The sequence below is a fragment of the Zootoca vivipara genome, chromosome 13, assembly GCF_963506605.1.
Source record: "Zootoca vivipara chromosome 13, rZooViv1.1, whole genome shotgun sequence".
NCBI lineage: Eukaryota > Metazoa > Chordata > Lepidosauria > Squamata > Lacertidae > Zootoca > Zootoca vivipara.
In genome coordinates this window covers 23,966,768-23,984,896 of record NC_083288.1, presented here as the reverse complement: position 1 = coordinate 23,984,896, position 18,129 = coordinate 23,966,768, and the positions used below count along the sequence as shown (strand labels likewise).

Below are 18,129 nucleotides of genomic sequence, written 5' to 3'. Positions count from 1 at the left end.
TGCCTCTACAGGGTTTCAGGCAGGGGACACTCCCAGCCCTAACTGGAGATGCCGGGGATTGAACCTGGGACCTTTCGCCTGCAAGGCGGAAGCTCTACAATTGAGCCACTGCCCTTCCCTGTAACAGTACTGCTCTTATTAGTGGGAGTGGCTTCAATCCTGCAGAACAGGTCTGCAGAACTCTTTCCCCTATTTTCTCCTGCCCACCCCCCGTCTTTGACTTTTACACCTCTAGGAAGGGAAAAAAATAGCTTCTATTTTACTATTAGTGACCAAACAGTCGTATTAATTATACTCTATCTTCCTCCTGCTTCTCAATGCCCAACGGCACCCCACACCTCTCCAAAGTATTAAGAAAATCCTTATTCAAACGTCTGAATAGTTCTGGACTCACCTGTCAGAGGGACAAGGAAATCAGAGTTGGGGAGGGAGAGAGGAAGGGTGGCGGGTGCAAGTGAGAGCAAAGAAACTTTGGGAAATGTAAATGTCAGGGAACTCAATGCGCAGAAAAGAATGGGGACTTCTTTAAACTTCTAATGTTTGATCTTGGGTATTTGGTTGCAGTGTAGCATTGGGTGTGATTTATGATAGTCAGAGTACAAAAGAGGATCTAACAAAATTCTGCAGCTTTTTGTTTTGTTTTGTTTAGGAAAGCAATACAGTCATACCTCGAGTTGCGTTTGCTTCACGTTGCATTTTTTCTGGTTACAAACGTGGCAAACCCGGAAGTGTTTACTTCCAGGTTCGCTGCTTCGCACATGCACAGGAGCAATATGCATGCTTCGCGCATGCGCAGCAGCACTCTACTTATGGGCTTTTGGGGGTGTGAATGGCACCCCGGAATGGATCGTGTCCGTAAGTAGAGGTACAACTATAGTTTGTGGCTGCATAATGCTCTGTAGGAGGTGCTGAGATGGGTCTTTTCCTAAAAAGCAGGGGAAATCATGCTGACGAGTTTTCTAATAGACTGCTTGGTGGAGGGTGGGGATTTCTCCAGATCAGACATTTGTGGGTTAAATTCACGGCCCTTACAGCTAGGGATGGGAGAGATTAGGCAACCTCAGCTAATTCACCCTTTGTGAAAGAATGCATGAACCAAAACTCGGCCATTCTTTGAAATTTGCACTTTTCTGAATTTTGCAGCACAGTTCTCCAGCCCAGGGATGTGTGCAAAGAGAGGCATATACTAGGGTAAAGTGTGCGGAGCAATGTATACATTAATGCAAATAACAGAAAAATGCATTCTATCAAGGAAAATTGCTTTGCAAAAAAAAAAATGTGTAAAAATTGGTGGCAGGGATTGAGCCAAAATGCAAACGAAGTTTCATGAGCGCTTTTAAACTTGCAAGCTGATGTGGAAATGTGGAGAAATGAAGTTAAGGTTTTTTAAAAGAGAGAGAGAAACGGAGGGAGGAGGGGATTGGTAGATCTGCCCATCCCTGCTGGAAACTGATTCCTGGGGTTAAGTTCTCTCATTCCTGAAACTCTTTCCTCCGATAGCAGTTTGCCAGCAGAACTTCATTAAATTCCATGCTGCGAAGGAGGAGCAGCCTAGCCTTGGACTGAACTCTGTTTGAACCTCAGGATGGGCTCTTTGCTAGAGCTCATTGTGTTCCCAGCCTGCCCAGTACGCACCAGTAGGTGATGGGTGATCGCATTCCACACAAGTGGCTTCATCCACTTCTCCGCATACCTCCCTGGCACAAGATTAAGTTATTAATTCCCTGATTTAAGAGAAAACAAACATGCCTATGGACTTAAGCTGCAGGCTGTTGCTCTTAGAGGTGGAATCAATCACACAACAGCAGAGCAAAAATTCTCTCTCCCCACCCGGAGAAGAATCACAACCCCATTTGTGCACAGCCCTTATGACTCAGACTCCTTGAGGTCAGGGCCAACCCAAGTCATTTTGCAACTTGAGGTGAAGGGCAAGGTGGCCGCTAAATCTGCTCTGTATGTTTGTTTGTTTGTTTGTTTGTATCTGTATGTATCTGCTCTCTGTGTTTAAAGCAGTACCACTTTAAACATTCATGGCCTCCCCTGAAGAATCCTGGAAACTGTAGTTTTATCAGGGTACTGAGAGTTGTAAGGAGACCTCTGTCCTCCAAGTTCCCCAGGAAGAGAGATTGATTGTTAAACCATTCTGGGAACTGTCGCTCCGTGAAAGGAATAGGGTTCTCCTAACAATTCTCAGCATCCATAGCAAGCTGCAGCTCCCAGAAGTCATAGAATCATAGAGTTGGAAGAGACCACAGGGGCCATCCAGTCCAACCCCCTGCCAAGCAGGAAACACCATCAAAGCATTCTTGACAGATGGCTGTCAAGCCTCTGCTTAAAGACCTCCAAAGAAGGAGACTCCACCACACTCCATGGTAGCAAATTCCACTGCCGAACAGCTCTTACTGTCAGGAAGTTCTTCCTAATGTTTAGGCGGAATCTTCTTTCTTGTAGTTTGAATCTTTTTTCTAAAAGCTTTTATTTATACTTCTCAAGTTTCTACATCTCATTAGTTTTATGATCAATTTAACATTTCAAAGTCTGACTTCCTTCCCCCTCTTTCTGCTGTTCCTTAAATTTATCTTTTAATATCTTCTGCATATCCAAATTCATTTAATTTGCTCATTTAATTATCTACTTTCAATATATACTCCCATGAAACTGCACGTTATTTCAATTATCTTGCTAATGTTTTTTATCTGTTTGCAATTTATCTGTAAATATTCAATAAACCATCTCCATTCTTTTATTTAAAAGTTTGCTATCTTGATTTCTTATTCTTCCGGTAAGTTTCGCCATTTCTACATATTCCATAAGTTTTTGTACCCACCAGCTGGTTGGGCTGGCCTGCCTCCTTGTGCTAGTCATTGGAGGTTGCTGCCAAACCTCAGTTAGCCAATCAGCCCTGCAGGGAGGCGGGGCCAGACTGCTTAAATAGGAGGCGGAGGCGGCAGCAACCATGCAGTCGGCTCCAGAGCTTCACCCACCCAACCCTCCCTTTGTCCAATGCTTGCTTGCAAGTTAACCGTTTCCCTTCCTGTTCAGTGGGCGCTGCTACGGTCTTTTGATGGTTGCTGTTGAAGAGCCAGGAAGGAATTTCCCTGCATTGACAGGTTTTGCCTTCCCCGTAGCAATTCACCTCAACTTTGGCAGTTTTAGGCCTTGAGCTGAATCCTTTAGTCTATCTTCCCTAAATGGGGACGTGAAGTGGTGACTCACCCCCCCATGATGGCAGTTCCAGGGTCCCCTTTTAAAGGGGTTTGTATATGGAAGTCACTGGCCGTACACTGAAAGTTGTAAGGAGACCTCTGTCCTCCAAGTTCTGGGGATATGGGGTGGACTGCCACTGTACGCAAGTGTCTTGCTGTGCACCCTCCCATATCCCATTCACCCTAAGGAGCCCGGCAGGGGGGGGGGGGCTGGGAGGGATACACGCCCCATGCCTAAGCCAAGGTCTTCCTACATCTGAAAGGTTTAATAAAGTTGTGGCCTATTTTTAATTCCATAACCTGTAGTCACGGGTCATTATTCCTTCTGGTGGGTCTCTCGGGGCCGTGGGGGGGTCTCCGCTTGGGCACACAATGCTTATCCCCTGGTGCCAGCCCTCTCACATGTGGATGATGTTTTGAATTCATTGACAAGCCGCGGCCACGTTGTTTCCAAAGCATTGAGAGATTATTGCTGCTTTCAAGAAGTTTAAGTTACCGTATTTAGAGAAAAATGATAAGGTTAAAGAAAGAAGGGAGGGGGAAGTATAAGAGGCTGAAGAGGCGAGAAGTTAAATATAAGGAGAGAAATGGTTATGTGTTAAATAGTGATTATAGATTCCAGATTCTAAGTAGTTTTTTAAATTATTTTATATTTGTATGTAAAATAGAATTGGAATAGTAATGTAATAAGCGGATTAGAATCAAGAATAGAGGAATGAATTAATGAGTGCCAATGTTAGTTATAAATAGAAACGTGGGTGGGGGGGGGAAGGAGGAAGTCAAACAGGGTCAAGAATTCATAGGGGAGCAAATTTGGTTAAGGGGTATTATTGTTAAGGTATAAGAATAAGGATCCCCAAATGAGATTTTGATGTGTATTAATTATTCTTCTTTTTGTACTCTTTTTTCTGTGTTTTTGTTATCTTTTTTTGTAACATTAGAAAACCAATAACAATATTTAAAGAGAGAGAGAGAGAGAGATTATTGCTGCTTTCATTAGTATATGAAGTGATAAACTTTTAGCCAACTTAATCATACTCAGAGAGGAGACACACTGAAATTCATGGTTAGGCACGGCTAACTGAAGTCCACTGCCTTCCATGGGCCTGCTGTAAAGATAACGTAATAGGGATGAAACCCACAGTACACATGTTTATGCGAAACCAACCAACCAGAAGTTGTGTGTTTGAATGCAGACGGGAACAAACAGAACATTCAAGTGAGGCCAGCAGTGACAAAATGTTCCACACCGGTCCGCATTTTAGCCACTCCCGTTGACCCGCCCCTCCTGTTTTCCATTGCATCCAAGAACCAATCATCATTCTGTAGCCAGTGTGTGTTTGTGTGTACACAAATGGCATGATGCGAGAGTGCATGCCATGCCACCTGCTGGAGAACTTCATGTGCAGCTGTTAAACATCACTGGGCACTCGTACATACGGAAGAGAAGTTTTGTGCCTGCCTCATCCGCCTGACCTCCAGCAGAAAGAAGCTTCCTTCTCTACATGCCGCAGGGTTTATGAAAGAGGCTTTACCTGCTATGTCCTGAAGGTGTCACTCTTTAAGTGTTTTTTGTATTATCTACCATAGGCTGCGGCTCCAGATGAGCTGGTTGAACTGTCCCACTATCATTTCTTTACTTACTGCATTTATATCCCACCTCAAGTACAGGATTCACATGCTCCTCATTTAATCCTCACAACAACCCTGTTAAGTAGGTTAAGTTGAGGGGCAGTGCCTGGCCCAGGGTCACTCCATGAGCTTCATGGCCGAGAGGGGATTTGACGCAGGTGGCGCTGTGGGTTAAACCACAGAGCCTAGGGCTTGCCAATCAGAAGGTCAGCGGTTTGAATCCCCGCGACGGGGTGAGTTCCCGTTGCTTGGTCCCTGCTCCTGCCAACCTAGCAATTCGAAAGCATATCAAAGTGCAAGTAGATAAATTGGTACCGCTCCGGCAGGAAGGTAAACGGCATTTCCGTGTGCTGCTCTGGTTCCCCAGAAGCGACTTTGTCATGCTGGTCATATGACCTGGAAGCTATACGCTGGCTCCCTCGGCCAGTAAAGCAAGATGAGTGCCACAACCCCAGAGTTGTCTGCGACTGGACCTAATGGTCAGGGTTACCTTTACAGTGGTGCCTCGACTTACAAATTTAATCCATTCCATAGGCACCTTCATAAGTTGAAAAATTCGTAAGTCGAAAAACGCCATTGGAAACGCGATTTCCCATAGGAATGCATTGGAAACGGGAAAATTCATAAGTCGAAGCAACCCTATCTAAAAATTCGTAAGTTGACAAATCCCTATCTAAAACTGTCGCGGTTTTTTTCCGGATGTCAAGACATTCGTATGTGCGTGGCCATTACCCCCATTTGTAAGTCAAAAATTTTGGTTGTCGAGTCGTTCGTAAGTCGCGGTACCACTGTACCTTTACCTCCCAGGCCCTAGTCCAGGCTTCCCCAAACTAAGGCCTGGGGGGGCTGGATGCGGCCTGTGAGGCTCTTTTATGCAGCCCCCGGTGACCCCCACTGCCCGCTGCCGCCGCCCACTCTTAACGGCGCAGCTGCCCACTTCCGGGTCACTGGAGCGTCAGAAATAGCTTGTGTGCATGCGCAAGCGTCATTTTCGGTGTTCCGGTGACCTGGAAGTGCTCCGAAAATCGTGTGTGTGCATGCGTATGGGTGCGCACTCCCACACGCTCCGGCCCGCAGCACGCTTGGCGCTGGTGGCACCGGCCCTCGGTGAGGTAAGTTTGGGGACCCCTGCCCTTGTCCAACACTCTGCCTACCCTTCCTTTACATATCATGTAAGCACCATCTTTATTGTCTTTTTGGTACCTGTTGAGGACCATCCTCTCCCAGCAAGCCTTTCCGAGCGGAGATTTTTATCCCACCCTTTATCTGTATTGGCCTAGAAATTGCATTTCTATATGTTTTCATTGCTGATGCCCTTTTTTGGTTAAATTGCTTCGGGGTGTTTGTAGGAAGTGATTCATATATGAAATGGATAAATAGCATGCTCCTGCTTTGTGTGTTTGTGTGTGTTCTAAAACCAGGTACTTGGGAAGCATCCCAAAATATATTCATAGAATCGTAGAGTGGGAAGAGACCACAAGGGCCATCGAGTCCAACCCCCTGCCAAGCAGGCAACACCATCAAAGCATTCTTGACATATGCCTGTCAAGCCTCTGCTTAAAGACCTCCAAAGAAGGAGACTCCACCACACTCCTTGGTAGCAAATTCCACTGCCGAACAGCTCTTACTGTCAGGAAGTTCTTCCTAATGTTTAGGTGGAATCTTCTTTCTTGTAGTTTGAATCCATTGCTCCGTGTCCGCTTCTCTGGAGCAGCAGAAAACAACCTTTCTCCCTCCTCTATATGGCATCCTTTTATATATTTGAACATGGCTATCATATCACCCCTTAACCTTCTCTTCTCCAGGCTAAACATACCCAGCTCCCTAAGCCGTTCCTCATAAGGCATCGTTTCCAGGCCTTTGACCATTTTCGTTGCCCTCTTCTGGACACGTTCCAGCTTGTCAGTATCCTTCTTGAACTGTGGTGCCCAGAACTGGACACAGTACTCCAGGTGAGGTCTGACCAGAGAGGAATACAAACTGTACTATTACTTCCCTTGATCTAGATGCTATACTCCTATTGATGCAGCCCAGAATTGCATTGGCTTTTTTAGCTGCTGCATCACACTGTTGACTCATGTCAAGTTTGTGGTCTACCAAGACTCCTAGATCCTTTTCACATGTACTGCTCTCAAGCCAGGTGTCACCCATCCTGTATTTGTGCCTTTCATTTTTTTTGCCCAAGTGTAGTACTTTACATTTCTCCTTGTTAAAATTCATCTTGTTTGCTTTGGCCCAGTTGTCTAATCTGTTAAGGTCATTTTGAAGTGTGATCCTGTCCTCTGGGGTATTAGCCACCCCTCCCAATTTGGTGTCATCTGCAAACTTGCTCATTCCTAAGGTCTTTGGTGGGGGGAGCAAGAAAACAATGCCACATATTGGATCTGGTAAGTTCTTGCAATCAGGTTTCCAGAAAGTCTGGGCATGAAGAAACATTTTTGCTGACTGCAGCACTACCTCCAAAATAAGAACTTGTTGGGTGCAAAGTGTATATCTGTGGGAAAGCAGGAAATTGCTGTGGCCCCACAATTCAATACATACTGGATATGGCCCACCTAATTCTCTCCTCCTTCTCTTTCTCTTTCTCCTTCTTCTTTATCTAGTATAAGAAATGGGCTATTTCAAGTGTCACCACCATGTAAGCCTGGTATAATCGACCATTAGCTAAGATTGTGAAGTGTATCTGGAGGCACCCGTCAAATGCTTGCTTGGCACAATTAATAAGGAGACACAAAGTTGTTGTTTTTTCTTATTGCATCAAGCAGCAATGGAGCTTTATTAGACAACCTTCATCAATGACAGAAGTCATGTATTGGCCACTAACAAGCTAAAGCAAGACACATCCTGCAAGGAAGAACTCTGAAGAACGGGACAAGCAAGCAGAAAGGAGCACAGGGGCAGGTGTGTGCTTCCTATATCAGCGAAACCAGTTGCTGGGTTTGAAGTTGGAGCGACGACAAGGGGCAAATAGTTAGTCATAGGATTTCCTGCCGTGTACTGTTGAGAGAGAAAAGGGAAAACATGAGTCTTTAGGGGCACAGGAATGTATCAATGACAAAGACTGAGGTGTAAGCTACGTTCAACACTGGCATGTGAAACTTGCTTTCTAACTTCCTAAATGCAGCACGGTCTGCACAGATTTGATGACCAAAATGTCTTTTTTGTTCTAATAGAATGAAAATGCCCGTGCTCACATCCACAGCATCCATTTAAAGCACTCTTATACCAAGCATAACAGCCATGGCTTCCCCCAAAGAATCCTGGGAACTGTAGTTTCTTAAGGGTCTCCTAACAATTTATAACAGATTAAAGTTCCTGGGATTGTTTGGGAGAAGCCTTGATCATTAAAAAGTGGTATAATCATGCTTGAGATAGGTGATGTGGAAGTGAATAAAGAGAATTATTCCCCCCCCCCCGATGTCTTATGGACAAGATTATTCCCTCTTCTAATCCAGTTTAGAGCATACTGAGAAATGGAGCATGCAAGGTCTAATTGTAGGGCAATTGAAGGTTCCCTCATGAGAACTGGCTACACAGCTCTAGATTAAATCCCAGTGTGGTCTCCATCATCTCCCACAGCCCACCCTAACCCAAGGATAAGGCACATTGTCTAGAAAGATAGCGGACAAACTGCCCACAGATTCTGGTGCGTGATCGTTGCCTCTGCCTCACATTTGCTGCATGTCCGGTGGGCAAGTGCTGCTTTGTGACTGCTTAATTCTTGCATGTTCAACACTCCCCAAGGTTGGCACATTTTTTTCCCTTATGAAGCTAAATGGACCTTATTGCATTTGGAGCAGCCTTTACTGGTTAAATATTCCAGCTGCCTGATGCAACTAGGAAGGAAAGGGAAGGCAAAGAGAATCAAAATCCCCCTTGTGAGGGTTTTTACCTGGTTTGCAGGGCTGTACAGGCATGGGGTAGCTCTGACCACCTCCTCCTCCACCGCCACCGCTGCTTCCTCCGCCAATACAGGAACCGCTGCCACCACCGCCACCGATACTTCCTCCACCGATACAGGTGCCGCCACTGCCGCCGCTACTTCCTCCGCCCATGCTTCCTCCGCCCATGCCTCCTCCACCGATGCTTCCTCCTCCTCCAATACCGGAACCGCCGCCGCCGCCGCTTCCTCCGCCCATGCCGCCGCCGATGCTTCCTCCGCCCATGCCTCCGCCCATGCTTCCTCCGCCCATGCTTCCTCCGCCCATGCCTCCTCCTCCAATTCTGCCGATGCTCCCCCTTCTACCACCTCCGTAGCCTCCTCCGTAGCCACCTCCGTATCCTCCTCCTCCTCCTCCTCCTGATGAGCTACTGGGAAACAGAAACATAACCATGAAGAACACTGCAAACAACTTCACAAAGAAAATGCATATAAGGCGGACTATGCCTTGTAGACGGAACGTCGATGCTCATGCCAAATACCCTCATTTAGTCTGGGGAAAGCCTCTGCCTGAGGCCTTGGAAGCTATCCAGTCAGGATAGAAAGGATTGGGCTGGATAAGGGATGGGACCCTCCAAATGCTCTTTGGATCCCATTACTTCCAACCCGCATGGCCAATGGTCAAAGATGGATGGGAGCAGGCAGTCCAATGTCACCTGTGGGGCCACAGCTGGGCTAGTGGCCTGGTTTGCCATAAGGCAGTTTTGTATGTTTAACTCGTCACACCTATCCACCCCTGATTTCCCTCCTTGGTACAGAATATTCTAGGGCAGGCGTCCCCAAACTGCGGCCCTCCAGATGTTTTGGACTACAACTCCCATGATCCCTAGCTAACAGGACCAGTGGTCAGGGATGATGGGAATTGTAGTCCAAAACATCTGGAGGGCCGAGATTTGGGGGTGCCTGTTCTAGGGTATTCTAAGAAGTCAGTGGCCCCTGGATGCTCTAGAACAGAGTTTCCCAAACTTGGGTCTCCAGCTCTTTTTGGACCACAACTCCCATCATCCCTAGCTAGAAGGACCAGTGGTCAGGGATGATGAGAATCGTAGTCCAAAAACAGCTGGGGACCCCCAGTTTGGGGAGCACTGCTCTAGAAGGCCTCAGAGTCCCTTCTTGGCAATATTTTGCTGCAAGTGGGTTCACAGAGATACTCAGTTCTTTTATTTACAGTACTGGGATGTTTGCAATGAAGAAGTGATTCTGGAGTGCTCTAGAGCCTGGAAGCATCCTTTGTAGGTGGTCCCTCCATCCCTCCCTTATTTGTTCCTGGCATGTAGGGCCTTCCCTCTTTGGCTCTCTATTGTTTCTGGGTGAGTTTTCGCAGCAGAGGACTAATATCTCCAATATGGCCTATAGTCAACATACATTTCTTGCTGTCCTTCCTCAAGCAGCCGGCGGTACTGGGCGATCTCCTGTTCCAGGCGAGTCTTGATGCCAAGGAGCAGCTGGTACTCCTGGCTCTGGCTCTCGATCTCGCATCGGATGCTGCCGAGCTCTGATTCGATTGGTTCAATCATGACCTGAATCTGCTGCAGCTGCATGTTGTACCGACGCTCTGTGTCCGCCAAGTTGCTTTGCAGAGACTGGATCTGATAGGAGGGAAGGAAAACAACGAGATGACCTTCAGGAATGCTGCTCTCTCTCCTACCCATTTTTCAGGTTCGGGCAATTCCCACCCTCGTCCCACTTTAGCAGTGATGAAGAACAAGTGATGGTGCAAATAGAGATGGGAGAAAAATTCAATCCAGGTCTCATTTAGAGGCAAATCTATCAAATCTGCACTTTCTGAAACAAGGTGTATCCTTCAAAATCCACACTTTCCCACATATTGCAATGCAGTTCTCAATTAGTGCTTTTAAAAAAAATGCACATATTAGGAAAAAGTGTGCATAAAAAAAATGAAGATATTCATCAAAAAGAACATACAAAAAAAGCATTATATTCGGGTAAACACAAAAATGTGTATATACAAAAAAGTGCTCATTGGGAAAGAATTGCAATTGAAATGCTGGTGAATTTTTATGAGGATTTTTTTAAAGCACAGATTGCTGCACAAAATTGCTGAAAAGCAGAGAAAATAGGGAGAACCAACACTGACAGGTCCTTCCACCCCTAGGTGCAAACCAAGAATTTGTCTGACCAAGCCATCCCAGCTCATTGGCAAGGAGAGCTCTCCTTGGAGTTGGGCAACCTCCTCGTAACTTGGGGATATCTAGCCATAGTAACATGGGGCAGCCAAGTGTCTTCTCAGGGCACCCTGTGGATGAACAGGCAAGAGCAAGCACAGATCAGCCAGCTGATTCACCTGTCGCTTGGAGCCAGGGTGGAATTGCCTGATCTGGCAATCCCAGGTCGACTGTGGGAGAATTATTTCCCTGGCTTGCAGGGAACCGCACGGCTGTTAACTTATGTAGCTAATATGTTTGCTCTTTTTGCATACCTCATTATGTTAATAAAGCTGCTGTCCCTTTGTCCTGCTTACACCTTCCATTTTCATTCCTCTGCTGGGGCGGGGTGTGGGGAGGGTAAGGGTAAGAAACAACTATGCCTTGATGTAATGCCATGTTTTTAGTGAATGCAAGAAAGAAAACACCCAGACGTATCACTTTTGCACCTGTTACCACATACCATGCTGAGCTGGGATTGCAGCTCGATCTCCAGGGTCTGATATTCCCGTCTCAATTCTGAGACTTGCTGGTTGCCGGTATTTATCTCCTGTCCACTTGAATTGACCTGCTGGCGAACCTCCTCCATCTAGAAGACAAAAAGGAAGATATTCTGACTGGCTGGACTATTTGCTTCTTAGGGGAAGGCAAAGTTGGAACAGCAAAAAGTGGAACAGCAAACTTGGGAATGTCAAGAAGATGAGAGGTTAGCCAAGGATTGTACTATCACAGGTCTACACATAATATTGGGCAGTGTTGTCAACTTTCTACCCCTGTGTCTAGAACATAGCTGATTCTCATGTCTCTGTGTCTATCACCAAAGCACACTGTCTATCACCAGTAGGAATTGTATGTCAGGCTTTTTCTATGACCGCTCTTGAGTAATTTATCTTCCTTCTCTTTGGGGTCATCTCCATCCCACCTCTTAGAAAACACCAAGCCCTGGGCATCCTTCATGACAGCTATATGGGGCAGTGTGCCATGGAAAGCCAGTTTCTGGTAGCAACAAACTTTCCCACTGGCCTTCATCTCTTGCTTATAGGCTTCCCAGAAGTTGCTCCCTGTGGGAAATGGGATGTGAGGAACATCTAAACCTGCAGGACTCTCATTACTTTTTAAACCTGCTCCCCTTATTTCAGCTCACATTTTTTCATACACTCCTCAGATCGCTTCCATTGGCCCCTAGAGTGGTCTTCTTAACTATGACAAGAGCTGTGGACAGTTGGGGGGCAATCTACTGAACGCACCCCGGCTACTAGCATCAACCCCCTTTTCCCCCCCTTAGATTAAGCCTGCCACCCAGGTTCCTCTCACTATGGTGGATATAGTCATCTGCTGTCATATATCTTCTAATCACTGGAGAGACCACTTGCCTTGGATTCGTACCACTGTTCCACCTCTCTGCGGTTCTCTGCGATGATTCTTTCATATTCAGCCCTGAGCTGATCAAGGCGTTGTTTCAAGTCCGCACCAGGGGCAGAGTCCACCTCAACATTCACATCGCCACCACGCTGGTTTCTCAGGCCTCTCAGGGTCTGCAAGGGGAGGGGGAAGGAAAACACATCATGAAATGAAATCTGCCCCTTCCACCCCAAAAACCCCCACCATTATTTTCTTTTAAAAAATAATAATAATCATGAAATTCTGCTAGTGTGTCTTGCTCTATGAAACATCAGATAGAGGAGGGGTGGAGAAGGAATTGGGCCACCTTCAGCCAAGGCATCAGCAGGTCCCTGAAGCTAGGACGTGAGGGGTGTCAGTAAGGGATTCAGCCCAGTTACTATTATTGTTTATTAAATCTGTATACCACCCTTCATCCCTAGATCTCAAGGCAGTTCACAACATTCAGTTGCTAACACTCAGCACTGGCCAACGAAAGGAACTGCAGGGATCCTTCCTGCATGGGGATCCTTAAATCAAGGCTAATCCAGGTTTGCTCAGCTGAATCTCCCTCAGAGCTGAAAAGTGGTCATGGGGGAACCACTGGCCTTCCAGAAATATTTCTGGACTGCAAGTCCCATCATCTCTGAGTGTTGGCTGTGGTGGGTGGTGCTGACAAGAGTTGGAGTCCCACAATATCTGTAGGGACACAGATATCAAGTATTTCTCGTACCATACAACGCATTTGTTGCATTTTGCACCCCAAACTAAATTGTTGGTTGCTACCCTTTTACACACACACACACAAAAAAAAAACCCTCGCAGGAAGCTCTAAAGGTTGACTTTTTGTTCGTTGTTCGTTTGATCTCTGTATTACCTCCTCATGGTTCTTCTTGAGGCAGATCAGCTCCTCTCTCAGAGACTCGAACTGCATCTCCAGGTCAGACTTGGCAAGAGTCAGTTGATCCAAGAGAGGGCGCAGCCCATTGATATCAGCCTCCACGTTCTGATGGAGGCCACTTTCAGTCTGGTACCTAACACACAGGAAAAGAAGGTAGGGTGCAGCACAGTGAGTGGCAGGCTTCACAGATGTTACTTTTCTTATCACATGTCTCATAATCACAGGCCTGGGTTAATTGCATGCCTATGGATTAACCATGATTTTTTTTTATTCCCATGCAGAAGGTCATGCAGAAGATCTCAAGTCCAATGCCTGAGATGCTGGACAGCTGCTGCAATCGAAACAGGTTGCATTGGAATAGATGGCCAAAGGTAAATGGCAGCTTCCAATGTTGCTAACTGAGTCTGAACTCCACCTGTTTGGTTAGATTTATGTTTTGATGATTTTGTAGGATGGATTGAAATCTGCTCTGAGCACATGGAGATCCAGGTTAATACATCCACTGAGGTACTGTCAAGCTTTTTTCAAAGAGAAAGCCCTCTGGGGTGGGACAGAGAATGCTCATTGGCCATGGAATGCTGTTCAACTATTGGAGAAGGGAATGGTAAACCTGGGGGCTTGGAATGGAAGAACAAGGCGCTCCACATGTAAACATTTTGTCACAGGTTCCACTTGCCATTTGCACTATCATTAGCCACTTTAAGTTTCTGTGAAACAAAAGCAGGATACAGATTTCAGCTACTTCTGAGGAAAGTAGTGAGAAGTTATACTCACTTCATTTTAAAATCTTCAGCAGTCATCCTGGTGTTATCAATATTCAGAAGGATTTTGTTGTAATCATCTGTTTCACCAATAAGCTGGAAAAGGGGGGAATGTACATGTTTATGTTCAATTCCTTCAGTCTGTCCAAGGTGACAATGTAATAAAACCCCATGGTGATTGTATTGTGTTGTGTTTTGGTGTTGTGTTGTATCATTAGCATACTGCTCTTCATAAGAAAGCACAGACTGGTTTACAAGTCAAGTCGCAACATTCACAACAGCCATAATTAATTAAAGCGATATTAATTATAATCTCAAAGCCCATTTTATAAACTCCATGCAACAGCAAGACACCACAACCAAGCAACATGTTCTATAGATCAGGGGTCTCAAAGGTCTCTGGAAGGCAATATCTCAAGGCCCAGCGTCTCATCTACCTAGAACTGACTTAGATTGGCTTGTCTACTAGAACTGGGGCCCGTCTGCACTCTGCATTTAAAGCAATATTATACCTCTTCAAACTGTAGTACGTTAAGGGATTCGGAAATTGTTAGGAGACTCCTATTCCCCTCACAAGGCTTGATTTCCCAGAGTTCCTTGGGATGAAATATTGGCTGTTAAACCACTTTGGGAAAAGTAGCTCTGTGAGGAGAATGGGGGGCCCTTAACAAACCCTCAACGCCCTTACAAAATTCGGTTCTTTGTGGGGAGCCATGGTTGTTGAAGTGATATGATACTGCTTTGAAGGTCTAGTGCAGGTAAGGACCTGGTTTCTGAGCAGATCTTGATAAGTTTGCTGTGCATTCATTTGTAATGATGAGAGGGGCAGTGGGTATAGACTGGGTAGGCATTGTTGCCGAGAACAATCTTGGGGTGAATACTCAAGCTTGCCTGAATTAGCAAAGGTTATAGTATGGGGTGGCCAGTATGGTGCCTTCCAGGTATGGTAGAACTCCCAACTCCCATCATCCCCAGCCACCATGGCCAATGGCCAGGGATGATGGATGCATATTAAGAACACCCTGTTGGCTGCCCTTGATGAACATGGCTTTTTAGAACAGCAGGTGCCTCAACCCAGGCAGTAAGCATGACCATGTCATTTACAAGGCATTTAAGTTATACCTAGTCAGTAACTCTCATTTTGGTGACAGGATGAAGTATTTTTTAAAAAGAAATCCAAGGCCTTGTAGGTAAAAAGGTAAAGGACCCCTGGACGGTTAAATCCAGTCAAAAGCGACTGTGGGGTTGTGGCGCTCCTCTCGCTTTCCCGCCAAGGGAACCGGCATTTGTCCACAGCTTTCAGGGTCATGTGGCCAGCATGACTAAACCGCTTCTGTCACAATGGAACACCGTGATGGAAACCAGAGCAGCGCACGGAAACGGTGTTTACCTTCCTGCCACAGCGGTATCTGATTGCTTTCGAACCGCTAGGTTAGCAGGAGTTTGGACAAAGTAATGGGAGCTCACAACATCATGGGGATTTGAACAACCAACCTTCCCTAAGGCCTTGTAGTACTTGTTCAAAACAAAATAGCATACCTCATTGTAGAGCTGGTCAATTTGCTGGTAGTATTGGCTGTAGTCCTTCGGTCCATCTATGGTTCCATGCTTCTGGTACCACTCTCTGATCAAGACCTCAAGCTGATCGTTTTCATCTTCCAGGCGTTTCACCTGATCTATGTAGTTAGCCAGGCGGTCATTGAGGTTTTGCATGGTGGACTTTTCATTGGTGTTGAAGAGGCCTCCCTCACCACCGCCAATACCGAAGCTGCCACTGCTGAATGGGTAGCTGCCTCCGCCATAGCCTCCACCGCCATAGCTTCCACCGCCATAGCCCATGCCGCCATAACTTCCACCACCATAACTTCCACCACCATAACTTCCACCACCATAACTTCCACCACCATAGCTTCCACCACCATAACCACCACCATAGCCACCGCCGTAGCTGCTGCCGGCATAGCTTATTCTCCCTTTGCTTATCCTTCCACAGCTACCACTGCTGAAACCTCCTCCTCCATAGCCACTTCTGGATCCTCCTCCGCCATAACTACCCCCAGAAAACCCTCTGGAGGACCTGGAGGATGAGCTTGTGATTTTAATACTTCTACCACCACTGCCACCACCACCACCACCACCGCTGCTACCTCCACCACTGATGATTTTGCAGCTTCCGCCACCGCCACCACCCTTAACACCGCAACTCATAGTGAAAGATCTGGAGAATGTAAGCCCTACAAAAGCCCCAGTTCAGCTGCACAGCCTGGTAATGAGATCGAGACTGCAAATGATTCTTCCCAGCGGATCCCTACTTATACTTCCCATTTGGGTGTTGCCACAATGGGTGTTCCTTGCCCCTCCCAGGGCATTTGCCAATCTCATTGTTTATGCCAAAAAAAATTATCTGCCAAAGGGAGGGGTTTTTTTGAAGGCTATCTACAACAATCAAGTGCCTGCCTGGGGTTTTGTCACTCTATGGGGATGTGTTGCTAGGATGGAGCTGCATCATCATCAGATTTTCCTTTCATCCTGCGCCTTGAAGCTGCAGTCTGCTCTGTTTCCAACCCATCAACCATCATGAACGCATCAGTTGTGAAGAACATGCAGCCACAAAGTCTCTGTGTGTCTGAAAAGTAAAAAAAGTCTTGTTCTTCCTTAGAACTCAGAAGTAGGGATGCTCAAAGATTTCAGACAGTCCACTTTTGTTTTGTTTTGTGTGTGTGTGTGTTTTTAGCAAACTGAATTCAATCTACACTTCCTGGATCAATGCATGTATCAGAACACACTTATCCTTTGGTTTGCTTATTTATCCAGATTTTGCCCTCAGGTTCTCAGCTCCAAAGTAATGCAGGTTGTTAAGTTGAAATACATTTGACAAAATTCAGATTTTTAGAGTAAAATGCAAACAGAAAGTGCAGATTGCGGGGGAGGGAAGTGCAAAATAATATAATAATATGAATGTGTTTTGAAGAAAAACAGATTGAGGGAGAAGGATGGCAGAACAGATTTACGAAAGAGCACGAGAGAAACTGTCATGAACTGGAAACGGATTAATTGATCCCTCACTACTCAGCAGGGAACACAATGAAGAAATGTCAAATGGAAAGCTAATGGGAATTTAAAATTAGCCTTCTCCATTTTAAACTGTGAAAAGTATATACAGTGTTACCTCGGCTTAAGAACAGCCCTGTTTACGAACTATTCGGTTTATGAACTCCGCAAAAGTAGTGTCCCGGTTTGTGAACTTTACCTCGGTCTAAGAACGGAATCCGAACAGTGGAAGGGCACTGGTGGTGAGAAGCCTCATTAGGGAAAGCACACCTTGGGTTAAGAATGGTTTCAGTTTAAGAACGGACATCCGGAACAGATTAAGTTCATAAATCGAGGTACCACTGTATGCATGTTTTGCCTCACCACCCTGCTCTTCAGGGTAGAATTAAATGTTGTGCCTAGACAATTGTTCCATCATTGCAAGCAGGTCCCTTCTGCCCCCACAAAAAATATTTGAGGGGACTGTCCCCCACCACCCAAGTTGATGGGCATTGCTGCCCTCCCCCCCCCATGTTTGGACTTCATTTCCCAACAAGCCCTTTTCTCTATCCACACACACACACACACACACACACACACACACACACACACTTTGTCTAAGCCTGCAAAACACATCCTTTTTCCTCCAAGGTTTTTCTGTTGGCATTTAATTTTCTTTCAAAGGCGAGAACTCAATCTTGAAAATACGGTTACCATTGCCCAATTAATTACGTGCCCACAATGTTGCATACCCACAAACTGTGGTTGGTTCAGACCAACCTCCCAAAGCCAACATGCCAATATTCAAAAATATAGCAGTAAGCTTTCTCCCTCTCTAAAACGTGGACCTACAAGCAGTTGTGATTGAAGCAACTATCAGATAGGCTTACTGGGCGTTAACCTATTTTTTGGGGGGGGGGTAGAAGGGGAACAGTGTCGTGCCTCTTTTGTTCTTTGGGTTGTGCCGCTGTTTGTCAGATTTAAACAACTGATGAAAGGAGAATCATTTTCACCCTGTGTGCCAACCACAGGGAGCACACCCAGAGTTTCCTCATCAATTAGCTCTTTACTAAGACGACCCATTTGGTAACTAAGCGGATTTCTAAACAACCCA

At 46.0% G+C, this 18,129-nt stretch overlaps 1 protein-coding gene across 2 annotated transcripts; it reads right to left on the bottom strand.

The window, feature by feature from the left end:
• Positions 1 to 7,574: 7,574 nt before the first annotated feature.
• Positions 7,575 to 16,285, bottom strand: LOC118095790 (keratin, type I cytoskeletal 10). 2 transcript variants are annotated; one of them, XM_035137034.2, is made up of 8 exons: positions 15,525 to 16,285; positions 13,999 to 14,081; positions 13,201 to 13,357; positions 12,317 to 12,478; positions 11,407 to 11,532; positions 10,144 to 10,367; positions 8,731 to 9,146; positions 7,575 to 7,835 (listed from the first exon to the last, which is right to left on the bottom strand). In XM_035137034.2, exons 1-8 carry the CDS (start codon positions 16,191 to 16,193, stop codon positions 7,810 to 7,812), a joined length of 1,863 nt encoding a protein of 620 aa, XP_034992925.2. In that variant the 5' UTR covers positions 16,194 to 16,285; the 3' UTR covers positions 7,575 to 7,809. The 2 variants fall into 2 exon arrangements, with proteins under 2 accessions (XP_034992925.2, XP_034992923.2); XM_035137032.2 differs by having other exon boundaries at positions 8,731 to 9,149; positions 15,525 to 16,284.
• Positions 16,286 to 18,129: the final 1,844 nt, after the last annotated feature.

What these genes read in the sequence shown, in the direction of transcription:
- LOC118095790 (XM_035137032.2), bottom strand. Translation starts at nt 16,193, where the DNA reads ATGAGTTGCGGTGTTAAGGGTGGTGGCGGTGGCGGAAGCTGCAAAATC. An exon ending in AACAGTGGTACGAATCCAAG is followed by an intron (nt 11,533 to 12,316) that starts GCAAGTGGTCTC and finishes TTTGTCTTCTAG; the next exon opens with ATGGAGGAGGTTCGCCAGCA. An exon ending in TGCAATCCCAGCTCAGCATG is followed by an intron (nt 10,368 to 11,406) that starts GTATGTGGTAAC and finishes CCCTCCTATCAG; the next exon opens with ATCCAGTCTCTGCAAAGCAA.